This window comes from Bufo bufo, chromosome 3, assembly GCF_905171765.1.
Source record: "Bufo bufo chromosome 3, aBufBuf1.1, whole genome shotgun sequence".
In the NCBI taxonomy this organism is placed as follows: Eukaryota; Metazoa; Chordata; class Amphibia; order Anura; family Bufonidae; genus Bufo; species Bufo bufo.
The window spans coordinates 707,668,482-707,687,393 of NC_053391.1; the positions used below are offsets into that span (position 1 = coordinate 707,668,482).

The 18,912-nt window shown below is 47.4% G+C and overlaps 2 protein-coding genes across 2 annotated transcripts; one reads left to right on the top strand and one right to left on the bottom strand.

The window, feature by feature from the left end:
* Positions 1-15,473: 15,473 nt before the first annotated feature.
* LOC120996667 (histone H1A-like) lies at positions 15,474-16,140 on the top strand. The gene has a single exon (XM_040426779.1). It carries the CDS (start codon positions 15,487-15,489, stop codon positions 16,138-16,140), a length of 654 nt encoding a protein of 217 aa, XP_040282713.1. The 5' UTR covers positions 15,474-15,486.
* Positions 16,141-18,066: 1,926 nt separating this feature from the next.
* Positions 18,067-18,477, bottom strand: LOC120994155 (histone H3). The gene has a single exon (XM_040422607.1). It carries the CDS (start codon positions 18,475-18,477, stop codon positions 18,067-18,069), a length of 411 nt encoding a protein of 136 aa, XP_040278541.1.
* Positions 18,478-18,912: the final 435 nt, after the last annotated feature.

Consider the following 18,912-nt stretch of genomic DNA (forward strand, 5'->3'; position numbering starts at 1 on the left):
ATTCCAACCCGTATCTGCTGCCCATCTCCGAAATTCTGAGCAGTATATCTCTGCGGATTGTTTACCCTGGCATAACAGACGTAGTCTAGACTCAGCCAGAGCAATACGATCCGGATCATCATATATCTGACCCAGGGCTAAAAAGAATTCATCCACTGAACGGAGGGGCCGTGCCCCCTCCGGCAGCGAAAAGGCCCAGGACTGAGCGTTACCCCTGAGCAGCGATATAATGATCCCCACCCTCCGTTCCTCATCACCAGAGGAATGGGGAAGAAGGCGAAAATGGAGTTTGCAAGCCTCTCTAAAACGCACAAAATTCTCACTACCCCCGCAGAACGTATCCGGGAGCGAGATCTTAGGCTCAGAACAACTCCATGAACGCAAGCTGAACCGGTCACTTGAAACTGAGAAAAAGTCTTACGGAGATCAGCTACCTCCAATGAAAGACCCTGGAAGCGTTCAGCCAAAAGTGAAACCGGATCCATGCTTGAGACGGTTTAGGCGGCTTATAATGTCACGGATGGTGTACAGGAAACAAGACAATGCAATATAATCAATGACTCACTGGATCCACAACTAAGGAACAAAAGGGAGAGCCCTGCATGGACCTGGCAGACTCTCCCTGACTGCTCAGCCTATGCGAACACCCCAAAGGTGAATGGTCGCATATCCACGTACCTCGACTATCTAACACCTGAAGACCCTACAATAGTGAGGGGACACGACCACCGGCTCCCTACACAGACACGGAGTGAGTCAGGGTCACCTGGATCCAGCAGACAGAAAATCACAAATACATATACAGCACTTATCTTGCAGACGACTGGGAACTAGGAACAGCAAGCACACACACTCCAGGAAGTTGTATAAGCCGCAACCTAATGCATTATGGGGAGGAATTTAAAGGGATGCAATCAGTCCAAACACATGACAGCTGAGAGAGGCCAACGAGATGATGAACTGAAAACCAAAACAAAGAAACTCAAGGAGGAAGTTCTGAAAGGTTTCTGTCAGAGCTTCTCAGCTGTCTGGTTGTGACACACACATACACTTTTGGAAGGGGAATACTAGGGCCGACATACCCCCCACCCCGGTCAAGGGGAGGTGAAATATATAGGCACCTGCCTGGTCTGGGCCAACTCCAAATGAAGAGCACCCCTACCCTGCTTATTCCCAACGATATGCTGTAAATGGATTGGGTTCAGGGCCAGTCAAATCCTGTGGAATAGCGTAAAATTGCCCCCATGGCGTCCCACAATGCCCTCCATCAATATCAAATGTGTCGCTCCTCGGGAAGAGGGGATCATAAAATTGGTAAAAGATGCCTAATAACACGACAACAAAACCCTCCCAGTACACACATCCAGCACAGGCAAAAAACATGGAATTACAACTGGTATAAGGAAGGAACCCAACTGGCCGGCTCTCTGGTCGCTCATAAATGGGGCAGCATATAGTCCTCCGCTCAGGTTACATATGGTAGCACAATCTAAAAGTGAAATAAAGAGAAGAAGAACAATAAATCAATGAATATATTATGACAATGGTACATCGGGCACTAAAACTTACATCGCACTAAAATATCACAATCCCACATCTCGGGTGGCGAATAGAAAAGGGAGCTCTGAGATGCACTCGCTAGACCTCCTTCCAGGGCTTTAGTGGTGCTCCGTCAGCATGGAAGGGGGTCTGTAACTAACTGTGGTCCATTCCACACTTCGCCCAGAACACAGTCCTGCTAGGTTACAACTATTGCCATTGCAGCGCTACACTGTCTATGGGGCGTCCACTATTGGCTGCTTCCAGTGTTGCTGGCACATGGGCGATTATTGGCATTTAGTCTAAGTTCATATTCTGGATTTCATGATGCGTGAGATGAGTGGCACGACTGATATTTACCGTATTTCGCTCCCATAATGGATCCTATCCTCAGCCCTATAGTATCCTTTACAACACATTAGCTTTGGTTTAGGACCTTGGGTTGCCGGGATACGGTTGGGACGCTCTATCACATGACCCGTCATGTGATTGGGGGCGCTTGCGCGGTTTCGGGACTCCCGATCATGTGACCGCTATGTCGAATACGTGATTTACGGGAATCTCGTTCTACAACTCGCGCATGCGCAGAGACAGACGTTAGACGCCACTCACCACACGCATACTGCTGGATGGATACTCGGCTCAGGTGCAGGGTAGGATTCCCTTACCTCCTAACCAGTGGCACAGATGGGGTATTCTGCCCCTGTGGACTGGTTAGGACAGGTGGAAGTTTTAATGAAATAATAAAAAACTGACAGATGCCGGCAGACAGGCGGTACACTAAACTGCCCTGCCACCCTCCATGGTAAAGGCAACACGCGCTCCATGTGACACACAGTACTTGGGCTTATTTGGACTATATACGTCCACTCGAGCCTGTGCAATCTCTATTCCTTCCCCCCCCCTCCCTCCGTCCGCTACCATCATCCAGCTGATATAGGAGTGGGGACTTTTCCTCTACCCATGACCCCTGTCCCCTGACGAGTTAGGGGGTCCTGTAGAAGTAGAGGTACCTTATTCTTTGAAGGTTGATATATTCATGAATGAAACGCGTAGTGCTACGAAGATATCCTTATATACTAGTCCTTAGGGACTTCTTCATTTTTCCACTAACAACACACCTTGATAGTCTTAGCCCCCACAGGGCCACTTCCCCTGCCTTTACAGGGCCATCTAGGGTGCATTTTTCAGGGTCAGGTTCCGGACGGGGCCACCCCTTGCGGGGATAGGGTTAGGAGGATAGGGCACAATAGGCCAAGTAGGGCAACAACAGGGTTAGACTTTTCCCTGTGGCCCTCAGCCATCAAGACCTAACCCATTGAAGGTCGCATCCAGGTTCAAAGAATTTCTTCTCTTGAGCATTGGACTACATGGTCCGGGCGTCCATCACCGGTAAGACCTACCCTGTTACTTTTGCCTATTGGCATATTACTAGACCTTAGGCGCACCGCCAGGGTCTCAACTTAGTGTATATGTTCCTTGGTCACTTCCACTTTTGCACCACTCCAAGGGCCTAAGTGGACCTGACCTACAGGTGACCTAATCCTTTAGGTCCCTTGCTTTTGTTTGTCTATGTTTATGTGGTTTGTCTGGTAGAGGCTCACTATCCTTAGTTATTAATCGTCCTAATAAAATACAGGTTTTAATACGTTACTGCCCCTTTTTCTTACATATACACGCCCTCCCTGCCCCCAATAAAGAGGGGAGTGACCCTCCGGACATCGTGTTTTTTTCTGTCCTGCGGACAAGGCAGGACGGGTGGTTCACTCCTCCATCCCTTCGGTGGAGAGAGTGTTTTTTTATTTTTTCCTCTCTGGGAGCGGGTTCCGCTCCTCCTACGCCGCCTGAGATCTAGGATTCCTTAGCTGGAGTTCAGTCTTACCTCATTCGGGGTCTGAAGCGGCGGTAGCAGCGTCCCGCATGTTCTGCTGGGCGCCGCCATCTTGCGGAAGTGACGTCAGTATTTCTCTGTTTAGGGCTGTTGGGTGCCTTTATATGATTCAGGGGTCCCTCTCTGGGTTCCAGAGGATGTTTTTTTTTTTTTTTTTACTCAGATCTAAGGAATTGGCTTTAGAGGTTTACCCCGCCCCTTTGTGGGCGGGGCTTCCTTTTGGCGCCCAAACACCCTATTTAAACATGGTCAGGCTCCAGGTTCAGTCTCCTGGAGCGCAGTTTTCTGTTAACCTTGAGTCGTGTGGTTGGTGCTAGAGTTGTTTGCGTGCAAACCTCTGTATTGCTGAAAAAACTTTTCCTTTATAATAGAGCTTGCTAGGATCTTCTGGGTAAAGATCCTGAAGCTTGCGATTAAAGGTCTTTTTTTCTTGAATTATGCTTAAATTCATATCTCTTCTGTTTTTCAGCCATGTCTTCTACCGGGGACGGATCGTGCTGGAGGACTCCTAGGATTTTTCCGGGTGCCCACCCTGTAGGGCCAAGACACTCCCCCAGCTGGAGCCATCGGTCCACGACGTTGTCGATTGGGTAAAGGGCTATATGGAGACCAATATGAACCAGGTGAACGCCTCCATACAAGAGCTGAAGAATACCCTGGTTTCTAAACGCCATTGTCCCTCCTCCCCCCATCGGGCGATGGAGGTATCGGGGTGTCAGGAGGCGAGAGACGGTTCAGCCTCTTCCTCCTCGGATGAGGAGGACGGGTTTTCATATTTTTTTCCGCTGGAGAAAGCCCAGCGGCTACTAAAATCCGTCCGGTCGGGGGACCAGGACGTTGATCCGGGGGAAGCCTCATCCTCTGCCTCTAGGGGGCCTAGGGCCTTTAAAGCAGATGGTTCTCTCCTGTCTCTGATGAAGACGGAATGGAGAAAGCCGGAGAAGGGTCCAGTGTTGACCAAAAGATTCAATTCAGTGTTTCCGGTCAAAGAAGATCAAGTATCTTCCTGGGGGCCTGTCCCCAAGGTGGACATGGCGATTGCAAAACTATCGAGAAGGACCCTGATCCCATCAGACGACGGGTCAAGTTTGCAAGACCCAATGGATCGGAAGGCGGATTGCGCCCTTAGGCGCGCTTATTCCTCAGCCTCGGCCTCGGTTGCGATTTCTTCGTCTGAAGTGGCGACTTTTCTGAAAACAAGATTCACCCAGATTCAGTCTGACCTAGACCAGGGGGTCTCTAGGGACGACATTCTGGCCTCATGTAAGACGGCCAGCCTTGCCATAGACTTCCTGTGTGACGCAGCTCCACAACAGTTGAAGCTGGCATCTAAGTCCATGGCTCTCTCAACCGCGGGCAGGCGTCCGCTTTGGTTGAAACCTTGGAAGGCCGATACGACCTCAAAGCACAATCTTTGTGCCATGGCATATGAACCCGGCAAACTCTTTGGTGCAGAGCTTGACCAAATAATGGAAGGGCTGTCAGACAAGAAGGGCAAGTCCCTTCCCCAGCAGTCCTTTCGTGGTCGGGGCAAGGGGTTTGGTTCCAGGGCGGAACCTCAACCCAGAGCCCAGAGGAATTGGGGCTCCCGTAGAGGAGGAAAATCCTCTCGGGGTTCTAGACCCCCCAAGAAGTCCTTGGTGCTCTGATTGCGGGCCTCCTCGAGGCTCTTGGTATTTAGCCGGTCTGACTGGAAATCCCAGGCTCCCTTCTCCCCACATTCCCGTAGGCGGTCGCCTACAGCACTTTCTACCTTGTTGGCAGGATCATATCCAGGACAGTTGGGTCCTGCGTGTAATTTCTCAGGGCTACCTTGTGGACTTGAGCAGTCCGCCTCCGGACAAGTTCGTCCAAACAAGGCTTCTTCCCAGCAACAAGCAAAAGATTCTAGAAAATTACGTGCTAGAATACTTCCAGAAGGGGGCCTTAGAAGAGGTTCCTCTCCAAGAGAGGGGAACAGGTATCTACTCCCCAGTTTTCCTGGTACCCAAGAATACCGGAGGTTGGAGGATGATTAGAGATTTGAGGTTCTTCAACCGTTTCATAAAACAAAAGAAGTTCCGTATGGAAACTATCCAGTCGGTGACCAATCTTCTTATGCCGGGAGATTTCTTGGCAACCTTAGACCTCAAGGATGCTTATCTCCATATTCCCATCCATCCTGGGTCCAGAAGATTCTTAAGGATCGCGGTAAACATTGGGGGGGTCCTAAAACATTTTCAGTTTCTGGCCCTCCCGTTTGGGATTTCTTCAGCCCCACACACTTTCACCAAAGTGGTGGTCTCTGTGGTGGCCGCGCTAAGGCTTCAGGGCCTGAGTATAGTTCCATACCTGGATGACTGGCTCCTCAGAGCTCCTTCCCAAGCGATCCTGTCCCAACACATCCAACAGGCTGTCACATTCCTGCATCTGTTGGGATGGATAATCAATTGGGACAAATCCCAACTTCAACCAGCCACCTCGGTAAGGTTCCTGGGGTTCCTGGTGGATTCAGTCAGGATGACGATTCATCTCACTCCCGAAAGAAGGCAATCCGTGCAACAGACAGCCCGTTCTCTTTCTGTACCAAAACAGGTAACGATTCGAACATGGATGAAAATGTTGGGACTAATGTCTTCAACCGCTCAGGCGGTACCTTGGGCATTATGGCATCTACGTCCGCTCCAGTCGGAAGTACTAGCCAAGTGGAATCACAGTCCAGTGGGACTCAATTCCGTGCTCTCCCTGCCTTACAAAGTCCGATCCTCTCTAAGGTGGTGGTCCCACCTCAAGGACGGCAAGTCCCTGATCCAGCCCTCTTGGATCATACTTACTTCAGACGCATCCCTAGTAGGATGGGTGCGCATCTTCAGGACATGACAGTCCAGGGAACTTGCACACCTCAGGAGAGGTTATTGTCATCAAATCTCCTGGAGATCAGAGCAATCAGACTAGCTCTTTTTCATTTTGCTCCCTTCATTCGAGGGAAGGCAGTGAAGGTACAATCAGACAGCATGACCGCTGTGCTGTATATCAACAAGCAGGGAGGCACGAGGTCACAAAGTCTCCTGAGACAGATAGGGGTGATATTGGATTGGGCAGAACTGAACCTCACCCACTTATCAGCCGTTCACATTCGCAGAGTTCTCAATGTGATTGCGGATCGCCTGAGCCGAGGTCTTCCAACCGGAGAATGGTCACTTCATCCAGAGGTCTTCAAGGAGATAACGCTCAGGTGGGGCATGCCAGAGATCGATCTCATGGCAACGAGGTTCAACACCAAGGTGGAGAGGTATTGCTCCCTTTACAGGGAGGACAACCCGGTGGCTATAGATGCTCTGTCAATCCCATGGAGGTTCAGGCTGGCCTACATCTTCCCTTCAATTTCCTTGATACCTAGGGTCTTGATGAAAATCAGGCAGGACCAAGCGTCAGTTATCTCCATTATCCCATACTGGCCGAAAAGAGCTTGGTTTACCCAACTCTTACAGATGAGTCGGGGTCAATTTCTGAGGCTTCCCCCAGAGAGAGTACTGGTGTCGGGGGACACCCAGATCTCCTCAAATCTTCAAATGTTCAACCTTACGGCCTGGAGGTTGACCAGTCCCTTCCAAGGATAGAAGGGCTATCAGGGTCTGTCTTGAGAACCTTAGAGCACTCCAGATCAGAAGCTACCAATAAGGCCTACTCCAGAATCTGGAAGATCTTTTCATCCTGGTGTACAAGGCATCAGCAAACATCCGCTGAAGCTTCCATCCCGATAATTCTCCAATTTCTTCAAGACGGTCTGGACAGGGGGCTATCACCAGCTACCCTTAAAGTGCAGATTTCAGCAATCTCTGCTTGTCTCAACAGAGCTATTTCTCAAGACCCCCTTATCAAGAGATTCCTGAAGGGAGCCTCAAGATTAAAGCCTACAGTAATCAGACCTATCCCTGTTTGGGATTTATCGGTCGTGCTCAGGGGGTTATCATCTCCCCCCTTTGAGCCCCTAGAGGAGGCGGGATTCAAGTTCCTGACCTGGAAGATCACCTTCTTGTTGGCTGTTACCTCTGCAAAGCGAGTTGGGGAACTCCAGGCTTTTTCTGCCTTTGAGCCTTATACAAAGTTCCTGCAGGATCGGGTACTTCTCAAATTTTTGCCTACTTTCATCCCAAAGGTTCCTTCCTTTGCCAATATTAACCAGGTGATCTCCCTGCCAACGTTGGCTCCACCCCCCTCCTCTGAGGAAAGAGGGCTCCATACCCTCGACATTTCGAGATGTCTTAGGATTTACCTGGAACGCTCCAAGGTAATTAGGAAGGATGAAAACCTCCTTATCCTTTTTTCCGGTACCCATAAGGGGAGGAAAGCCTCTAAGCCAGTGGTGGCGAAACTATGGCACGGGTGCCAGAGGTGGCACTCAGAGCCCTCTCTGTGGGCACTCGCACCCTGGAAAAAGTCTATGGTGTACCAATATGCCTTAGACTTTTCCGGCCATTCATCAATGCAGGTCGCTCTATGAACAGCACAAGCAGTGCACTGAATGTAGCAGGCTATTATAGCTAAATGTAACGGATCTCCTAGCACCCCGACCGGGTACCTCCGTTGATATATGCTCCTAGTGCTTTCCGAGGACTCCAAGCACTCCACTTGACACCGTACGCACTGCAGTCCCCACGAACCGCCGAAGCTTGGTTGAGGTCTCACCGTCTCCTACCCACCCTGGACCTACGACAAGGCTCCAGGCTCCAGTGGGTGAACCTCTCCTAAAACCAGAGAGCAGGAACAGCTCTTAAAAGAGCTAGTAGTTATAGCCAGGGGAGTATAGCAAATCTCCCAGCGTATAGCAATCCCCAGCGTCGATCAGTTACCCAAACATCAGCCTCAACATGATAAAGGGTAAAACAGGAACACTTTATTGAGGGCTACCCGCCCGTATTAATGCAGGTCCCTATCTGGTGGACACGCCCCTAGGGGACCAGAATGAAGACTATGACACAGGACAGATATGCAGCACTGCAGGATAGACAGACACAATACATCCCCACAATGCATCATGGTTTCTTCCTCTCTGCCCTGGAGACACCCGAGGAGTAATCCAATTATCTCTCAAGACAAAGGGAAATCACCAATACACATGTGGGAACAACAGGAGAGGAATCACCACCCAAATACACAAAATCCTCCTTTCTGTCTGGGATATAATTATGGATTAACATAACTATCACAGACAGTAAAAATACAGTTTTTAAACATACACTGTAACTTTAAAACCATACATTCCATCTCCATAAAAATTACATATTTAAACTCAGCATACATCAAACATAAACACTTCCAAAAATCACACAAATCCCTCCAGCGGATCAAAAGTTAAGTGGAAGTCCTTTATGACCGACCGCAAGCACAATTTCCTGCCCAAAACAGTTCCATAGATTTAAGCTGTGCGGCCGGCCTGTCTGCTCCTTTAAAGTTAGTATGGGCCATAATCCTGAGGCAAGAGGCTGGTAGCCAGGCCCCTCCGAAGCCCAGTGGCGAGGTTGGTTTCGCCACAATAAAGTACATGGAAGATATACTATATTGGACTGTAGTATTCAGGTTAAATTGCCGTGTTGGCACTTTGCAATAAATAATGGGTTTTGGGTTGCAGTTTGGGCACTCGGTCTCTAAAAGGTTCGCCATCACTGCTCTAAGCCCTCCATCAGTCGCTGGATTAAAGAGGCAATTCAGGAGTCTTAAATGTCTCAGGGCTCGGAGCCCCCTGAATTTGTAAGGGCCCACTCTACTCAAGCAGTGGCCACTTCTTTTGCAGAGAGAAGCTCGATCCCATTGGACGTGATCTGTAAGTCAGCTTCTTGGAGTTCTCACTCACCTTTTATCTCACACTATAGAGTGGATACTAGAATACATAGTTATTCCTCATTTGGCCGGACAGTGTTATCTTCCGCCAGGCATGAGGACCCTCCCATGGGGGTTTCTACTTGCTAAATCCCCATCTGTGCCACTGGTTAGGACGTAAGGGAATCGTTAATTTCTAACGATAATTTGTTTTCCCTTAGTCCTAACAGTGGCACACAAATTTCCCCCCCTTTTTTAGTAATTGTGGTTATTTTTGTCTACTTGTAATTACACGATGTCCGGAGGGTCACTCCCCTCTTTATTGGGGGCAGGGAGGGTGTGTATATGTCAGTTTTTTATTATTTCATTAAAACTTCCACCTGTCCTAACCAGTCCACAGGGGCAGAATACCCCATCTGTGCCACTGTTAGGACTAAGGGAAAACAAATTATCGTTAGAAATTAGCGATTTTATATACACAGCTGAGATTGTTATGCTGTTTTATTACTGAATGTTATTATCACTTTAGAACACGATTGGGTGAATATGTAAGGGGGGGATTTGACCTTTCTGGGGGACAACCCCTCAACCAATCCGGATTGAATGTTACACCTATATAAGTATTGAACTTCACTTGTAAACCACATGTAGCTGAGAAAGACCTGGGTGTCCAGACGTTGCTGTATCCTTTCAGTGTAATTAAACGCTAAGCTTTGATTCAAGAACAAGAGGGCCGCGACTTTTCTGAAGTTTTTTTCTACGTTTGAGGGGTCCCTGAGGCCGGGACCTGACGCCACGAGCAGCGCCGCCATACCACGGACTATGTGTTCCAGGAAGTGGTGCTGTCCTATTCCATTTATTATGTGGAGCCCTCGGGAAGCACTAGGAGCATCCATCAACGGAGGTACCCAGTCGGGGTGCTAGGAGATCCGTTACAATACTATTCTGTACTATACTATGCTGTACTGTACTATAATATGCTGTGCTGTACTATACTATGCTGTACTATACTGTGCTGTACTGTGCTGTACTATACTGTACTATACTGTGCTGTACTGTACTGTGCTGTACTATACTGTACTATACTGTGCTGTACTGTACTATACTATGCTGTACTATACTGTGCTGTACTGTACTGTGCTATACTATACTGTACTATACTGTGCTGTACTGTGCTGTACTATACTGTACTATACTGTGCTGTACTGTACTGTGCTGTACTATACTGTGCTGTACTATACTGTGCTGTACTGTACTATACTATGCTGTACTATTCTGTACTATACTATGCTGTACTATACTGTGCTGTACTATACTGTGCTGTACTATACTGTGCTGTACTGTACTATACTATGCTGTACTATTCTGTACTATACTATGCTGTACTATACTATGCTGTGCTGTACTATACTGTGCTGTACTATACTATGCTGTGCTGTACTATACTGTGCTGTACTATACTGTACTATACTATGCTGTACTGTACTATGCTGTACTGTACTGTGCTGTACTATACTATGCTGTACTGTACTATACTATGCTGTACTATACTATGCTATGCTGTACTATACTGTGCTGTACTATACTGTACTATACTATGCTGTACTGAACTATACTATACTGTACTATACTATGCTGTACTGTACTATACTATGCTGTACTATACTATGCTGTGCTGTACTATACTGTGCTGTACTATACTGTACTATACTGTACTATACTATGCTGTACTGTACTATGCTGTACTGTACTGTGCTGTACTATACTATGCTGTACTGTACTATACTATGCTGTACTATACTATGCTGTGCTGTACTATACTGTGCTGTACTATACTGTACTATACTATGCTGTACTGAACTATACTATACTGTACTATACTATGCTGTACTGTACTATACTATGCTGTACTATACTATGCTGTGCTGTACTATACTGTGCTGTACTATACTGTACTATACTATGCTGTGCTATACTATGCTGTACTATACTATACTATACTGTGCTATACTATACTGTGCTTTACTGTACTATGCTGCACTATCCTGTGCTATACTTAACTGTGCTGTACTATACTGTACTATACTGTTCTGTACTATACTATACTGTGCTGTACTATACTGTACTATACTGTTCTGTACTATACTATACTGTGCTGTACTATACCGTGCTGTACTATACTGTACTATACTATGCTGTACTATAATATACTGTACTATACTATACTGTGCTGTACTATACTGTACTATACTATACTGTGCTGTACTATAATATACTGTACTGTACTATAATATACTGTGCTGTTCTGTGCTGTACTATACTGTGCTGTACTGTGCTGTACTATGCTGTACTATACTGTGCTGTACTATACTGTGCTGTACTATGCTGTACTATACTGTGCTGTACTGTGCTGTACTATACTGTGCTGTACTATACTATACTGTGCTATAATATACTGTACTATACTGTGCTGTACTATGCTGTGCTGTACTGTGCTGTACTATACTATGCTGTGCTGCACTATACTGTGCTGTACTATACTGTGCTGTACTATACTGTGCTGTAATATACTGTACTATAATGTGCTGTACTATACTGCACTATACTATACTGTGCTGTACTATAATATACTGTACTATAATATACTGTGCTGTACTATAATATACTGTACTATACTATGCTGTGCTATACTGTACTATACTATGCTGTACTATACTGTGCTGTACTATACTGTGCTATACTATGCTGTACTATACTGTACTATACTATACTATAATATACTGTACTATACTATGCTGTGCTATACTGTACTATACTATGCTGTAATATACTGTGCTGTACTGTACTATACTGTGCTGTACTATAATATACTGTACTGTACTATAATATACTGTACTATTCTATACTGTGCTGTACTATACTGTACCATACTGTGCTGTACTATACTATACTGTACTATAATATACTGTACTATACTATGCTGTACTATACTATACTGTACTATACTATGATGTGCTGTACTATACTTTATTATAATATACTGTACTATACTATGCTGTACTATACTGTACTATACTATAATATACTGTACTATACTGTGCTGTACTATACTATAATATACTGTACTATGCTGTACTATACTGTGCTATACTATACTATATTATGCTGTACTATAATATACTGTGCTGTACTATACTGTACTATACTATAATATACTATACTGTACTGTGCTGTATTATACTGTACTATAATATACTGTACTAAACTATAATATACTGTACTCTACTGTACTATAGTATACTGTACTATACTGTGCTGTACTATAATATACTGTACTATACTATACTGTGCTGTACTATAATGTACTATAATATACTGTACTATACTATCCTGTACTAGAATATACTGTACTATACTATCCTATACTGTACTATAATATACTGTACTATTATATACTATACTGTGCTTTACTATACTATAATTTACTGTACTAAACTGTGCTGTACTATAATGTACGATACTATACTGTACTATACTATCCTGTACTATAATATACTATACTATCCTATACTGTACTATGATATACTATCCTGTACTATAATATACTGTACTATTATATACTATACTGTGCTGTACTATACTATAATATAATAAACTATACTATAATATACTGTACTATACTATACTGTGCTGTACTATACTATAATATACTGTACTATACTATACTGTACTATAATATACTGTACTATACTGTACTATAATATACTGTACTATACTATAATATACTGTACTATACTATACTGTGCTGTACTATACTATAATATACTGTACTATACTATAATATACTGTACTATACTATACTATAATATACTGTACTGTACTATACTATAATATACTGTACTATACTATACTGTACTATAATATACTGTACTATACTGTACTATAATATACTGTACTATACTATAATATACTGTACTATACTATACTGTGCTATGCTGTACTATACTGTACTATAATATACTGTACTATAGTATAATATAATATACTGTACTATACTGTGCTGTACTATACTATAATATACTGTACTATACTGTGCTGTACTATACTATAATATACTGTACTATACTGTACTATAATATATTATACTGTACTATACTATAATATACTGTACTATACTATAATGTACTATACTATAATATACTGTACTATACTATACTATACTGTATTATAATATACTGTACTATAATATAATATACTGTACTATACTATAATATGCTGTACTATACTGTGCTGTACTATACTATAATATACTGTACTATAATATAATATACTGTACTATACTATACTGTAATATACTATACTGTACTATACCTTACTGTACTATAATATACTGTACTATACTGTACTATACTATAATATACTGCACTATACTATACTATACTGCACTATAATATACTATACTGCACTATACTATAATATACTATACTGTGCTGTACTATACTATAATATACTGTACTATAATATACTGCACTATACTGTAATATACTGTACTATACTATACTGTACTATAATATACTATACTGTACTATAATATACTGTACTATACTATACTGTCCTATAATATACTGTACTATAATATACTGCACTAAACTATAATATACTATACTGTACTATAATATACTATACTGTACTATAATATGCTGTGCTATACTATAATATACTGTACTATACTATAATATGCTGTACTATACTATAATATACTGTACTATACTATAATATACTGTACTATACTATACTGTGCTGTACTGTATTATACTATACGGTGCTATACTGTACTATACTATAATATACTGTACTATACTGTCCTATAATATACTATACTATAATATACTGTACTATACTATAATATACTGTACTATTATATACTATACTGTGCTGTACTATACTATAATGTACTATACTGTCCTATACTATAATATACTGTCCTATACTATAATATACTATACTGTACTATACTATAATATACTGTCCTATAATATACTGTACTATTATATACTATACTGTGCTGTACTATACTATAATATACTGTACTACACTGTACTATACTATAATATACTGTCCTATACTGTGCTCTACTACACTATACTATAATATACTATGCTGTACTATAATATACTGCACTATACTATAATATACTGTACTATACTATAATATACTATACTATAATATACTGTACTATTATATACTATACTATTATATACTATAATATACTGTACTATACTATAATATACTGTACTATACTATAATATACTGTACTGTACTATAATATACTATAATATACTGTACTGTACTATTATATACTATACTATACTTTGCCGTATTGTACAGAGATTACGGAGGTGCAATGAGGGGGATTATAGGGACAGTTTTCTCTACTTTTCTTACTCCCCAGAATGTTTCCGGGGGTCAGTAAAGCGGGGTCCACACTTCTGGGGGGCGGGGCCATACTCTGCCCCATTGTACCGGCACCCCCTCTGCTGCAGCCAGGAGCCCAGGAGAGAAGTCCTCTGTCATCTGCGGAGCCCTGACCACAAGACGCATCTCTGCCCCCTGAGAGCCCTGTACACACATGAGGCGGCATCACTGCAGCGGCGGGGAATGTGCGGGGACACGGAGCACTGGAGCCGGCAGGGAGCGGAGGACGCCGCCTGTGTTACCCTCCCGGGCTCTCCGCGGCTCCAGCTCCTCCCCGCAGGGTCCAAGCAGCTTCCTGCGGCCCCACCTTGTGGGAAAGAGCCCTGGGATGGGGACGAGGGCCGGGAAGAGAGGGAACGAGCCCCCGCAGCGGAGCCATCGGGCCGGATCCAGCCGGATGTGCAGAACGGCAGGCAGAGCGGGAGGACTGTGGCGGAGATCCCGGCGCCTGCTCCGGCCTCCTCCGCCACAGACGGCGACACACGGTGAGGGGGGATGTCCGGGAGGAGGAAGGCGCGGAGAAGGCGGCCTCTCCTGTCCGGTTCTAGCCGCTAAAGGGCTCTTCTCCCGGGCAGGGAAGCACAAGGGGAGAGCGGAGCTGCAGCCGGGCTGAGAGTGGTGAAGGCGGGGCCTGTGTCCAGTGTCAGCCAATAGACGCGCAGGAGGGCGGAGCTCGGCAGCCAATCACTGCGCAGCGCTGCACATATAAGAGGCGGCACCGGCTCCGGCCTCAGTGTTTTCTCCAGGAGAAGTCTTTGTGTTTTCTCCCCACGTCTCACACGATGGCAGAGACCGCGCCAGCAGCCGCCGCTCCTCCTCCTCCCGCCGAAGCGGCCGCCAAGTCCAAGAAGCAGCCGAGGAAATCCGCCGCGGCAGGGGGCGCCAAGAAAAGCAAGAAGCCGTCCGGTGCCAGCGTGTCCGAGCTCCTGGTCACAGCCGTGTCCGCCTCCAAGGAGCGCAGCGGGGTGTCTCTGGCCGCCCTGAAGAAGGCTCTGGCTGCCGGAGGATGCGATGTAGAGAAGAACAATAGCCGCATCAAGGTGGCCGTCAGGGCTCTGGTCACCAAGGGGACCCTCACCCAGGTGAAGGGCAGCGGCGCCTCCGGCTCCTTCAAGATCAACAAGAAGCAGCAGGAGACCAAGGACAAGGCGGCGGCCAAGAAGAAGAAGCCGGCGGCGGCCAAGAAACCTGCAGCTACTGCGGCCAAGAAACCCGCTAAATCCCCGAAGAAGCCCAAGAAGGCTCCGGCCAAGAGCCCGAAAAAGGCGAAGAAACCAGCCGCGGCCAAGAAAGCAGCCAAGAGCCCCAAGAAGCCGAAGGCTGCCCCCAAGAAGCTGGCCAAGAGTCCGGCTAAGAAGGCGGCCAAACCCAAGGCTGCTGCCAAGAGTCCGGCTAAGAAAGCGGCGAAAGCCAAGAAGAGCGCGGCCAAGAAGTAACCGGCGCCGCCCGCACCTCTCCCCCCAAAGGCTCTTCTCAGAGCCGCCACCTCCTCCTCAGACGAGCTCCACTCCGCCCTTCTGCCCTCGTTCTCCGCTCACAGCGGGCGGGGGCTCCGGCTCCTCTGCGGGCAGGAATAGGGGGCGGGTTAACCCTGTCAGCGCCGCTCTCTTCCGTCTATCAGGGCCTCGCTGCTCGGCTGATAACCGCCCCTCACTGCGCCCCGCCCCCTGCTGGTAGTGATGCCGCCGCTGAGTGTACTGTGCGTGCAGGGGGGTCGTGCGCTCTATCCCTGGACACCAGCGCAGCGATGGAGCCGCTCTTCTCCGCACAGTGACTACGGGACTGTTCTCCCCTTCTCCGGTGGGGGGCGGGAGAAGGCGGCCACTGACGGGTTAATACTGAGCAGGCTATGGGGGCGGGGCTATAGAACTAGTACCATGGCTTTTGAAATTCCCGGTCAATTACCGTCCGGTTAGAATTCAGCGGCAGTGGAGAAGCTCCGCCCTCGGCTCATCTGAATGGATGATGTGAGCCCCTCCCCTCCTGCTGCTCCGCCCCCTGGCTTAGCGGAATGAATGTAAATAAGCCCCGCCTCTCATGCTGCTCCGCCCACCGGCTCAGCTGATTACATGGATGTGAGCCCCGCCCCTCCTGCTGCTCCGCCCCCCTCTCTTCTCAGAGCCCCCACCTTCTCTAGGACGGAGCTGCCGCATTGTGTGAATACATGGAAGCCTCATGTCCGAGGCGGATTATTCCCTCATTATAGACCACTGATCGGGAGGATGAGGGGAGAAGTGATCGTATACTCGGGAGGATGAGGGGAGTAGTGATCAGACACTGAGGATGATGGGGGAGTAGTGATCAGACAGTGAGGAGGATGGGGGAGTAGTGATTGGACACTGAGGATGATGGGGGGAGTAGTGATCGTATACTCGGGAGGATGGGGGGAGTAGTGATTGGACACTGAGGATGATGGGGGGAGTAGTGATCGTATACTCGGGAGGATGAGGGGAGTAGTGATCAGACAGTGAGGAGGATGGGGGGAGTAGTGATCGTATACTCGGGAGGATGAGGGGAGTAGTGATCAGACACTGAGGATGATGGGGGAGTAGTGATCAGACAGTGAGGAGGATGGGGGAGTAGTGATTGGACACTGAGGATGATGGGGGGAGTAGTGATCGTATACTCGGGAGGATGAGGGGAGTAGTGATCAGACAGTGAGGAGGATGGGGGGAGTAGTGATCAGTGAGGAGGATGAGGGGAGTAGTGATCAGACACTGAGGAGGATGGGGGGAGTAGTGATCAGACAGTGAGGAGGATGGGGGGAGTAGTGATCAGACAGTGAGGATGATGGGGGGAGTAGTGATCAGACACTGAGGAGGAGGAGGTAGTGAAGGACGAGCGGCTGGATGGATCCACAGAGCCGGGCACTCGGGGATACACCGGTGCTATGGGGGCGGGGATAGGATTGGAGCTCAGGACATGGCGGAGAATGCGGGGACGTCTGTGACGAAGAGACGGAAGGGAAGAGCAGGGAGTACGGGCGGACATTGCTGCTGTAGAGGGTTTGGCCGCTGGATTCTAACCGCACTGTAATTGAGCGGGAATTTCAAAAGCCAGGAGACCAGCCAATCACTGTAAAGCACTTGTCCTATAGCCCCGCCCCCAGCAGCGCTGAGTGGAGATGGCGGGGGGCAGGGAGGATGGAGGCGGTTATCGGTCACGGTCAGCGAGTCCCTGATAGACGGGGGGAGATACAGAGAGCGCTTTTAGAATAAAGGAACTGCTCTCACTAATTAGAGCGCTGAAAGGGTTAACCCGCCTCCTGTGAGCAGAGGTGGAGAATGAAGGGCGGAGTGGAGCTCGTCTCTGGAGGAGGTGGTGGCTCTGAGAAGAGCCTTTGTTGGGTGCGGGGCGCAGATCTAAGCCCTCTCCCCTCGGATCCTGCGGGCCAGCTGGATATCCTTGGGCATGATGGTGACCCGCTTGGCGTGGATGGCGCAGAGGTTGGTGTCCTCGAAGAGCCCGACCAGGTAAGCCTCGCTGGCCTCCTGCAGGGCCATGACGGCCGAGCTCTGGAAGCGAAGGTCGGTCTTGAAGTCCTGGGCGATCTCTCTCACCAGGCGCTGGAAGGGCAGCTTCCGGATGAGCAGCTCGGTGGACTTCTGGTAGCGCCGGATCTCCCGGAGAGCGACGGTCCCGGGCCGGTAGCGGTGAGGCTTCTTGACTCCGCCAGTGGCGGGGGCGCTCTTCCTGGCGGCCTTAGTGGCCAGCTGCTTGCGGGGAGCTTTCCCGCCGGTGGACTTACGCGCTGTCTGCTTGGTTCTGGCCATGGCTCTGCAGAGATCTGTACACAGCAAGAGAGTGAGGTGAGGAACGGACCGTGCAGACCATTTATACTCCCGGCCTCGTCCTCATTGGCTCATGTAAACCACACCCCTACATCACTATTGGTTTATTCGTACAATGATGTGCCCGCAAAAACTTCAATAACCAATCATCGTTCACAAGAGGCGGAGCTCATCCTATCCGCCAGTCCCAGCTGATGGGCGTGTCTCCAGGAAATAAGCCCCTCCTACATGAAGCGGGAGGTCAGTCTCTTCCCACCGCCTCCTCCTCAGACGAGCTCCACTCCGCCCTTCTGCCCTCGTTCTCCGCTCACAGCGGGCGGGGGCTCCGGCTCCTCTGCGGGCAGGAATAGGGGGCGGGTTAACCCTGTCAGCGCCGCTCTCTTCGGTCTATCAGGGCCTCGCTGCTCGGCTGATAAC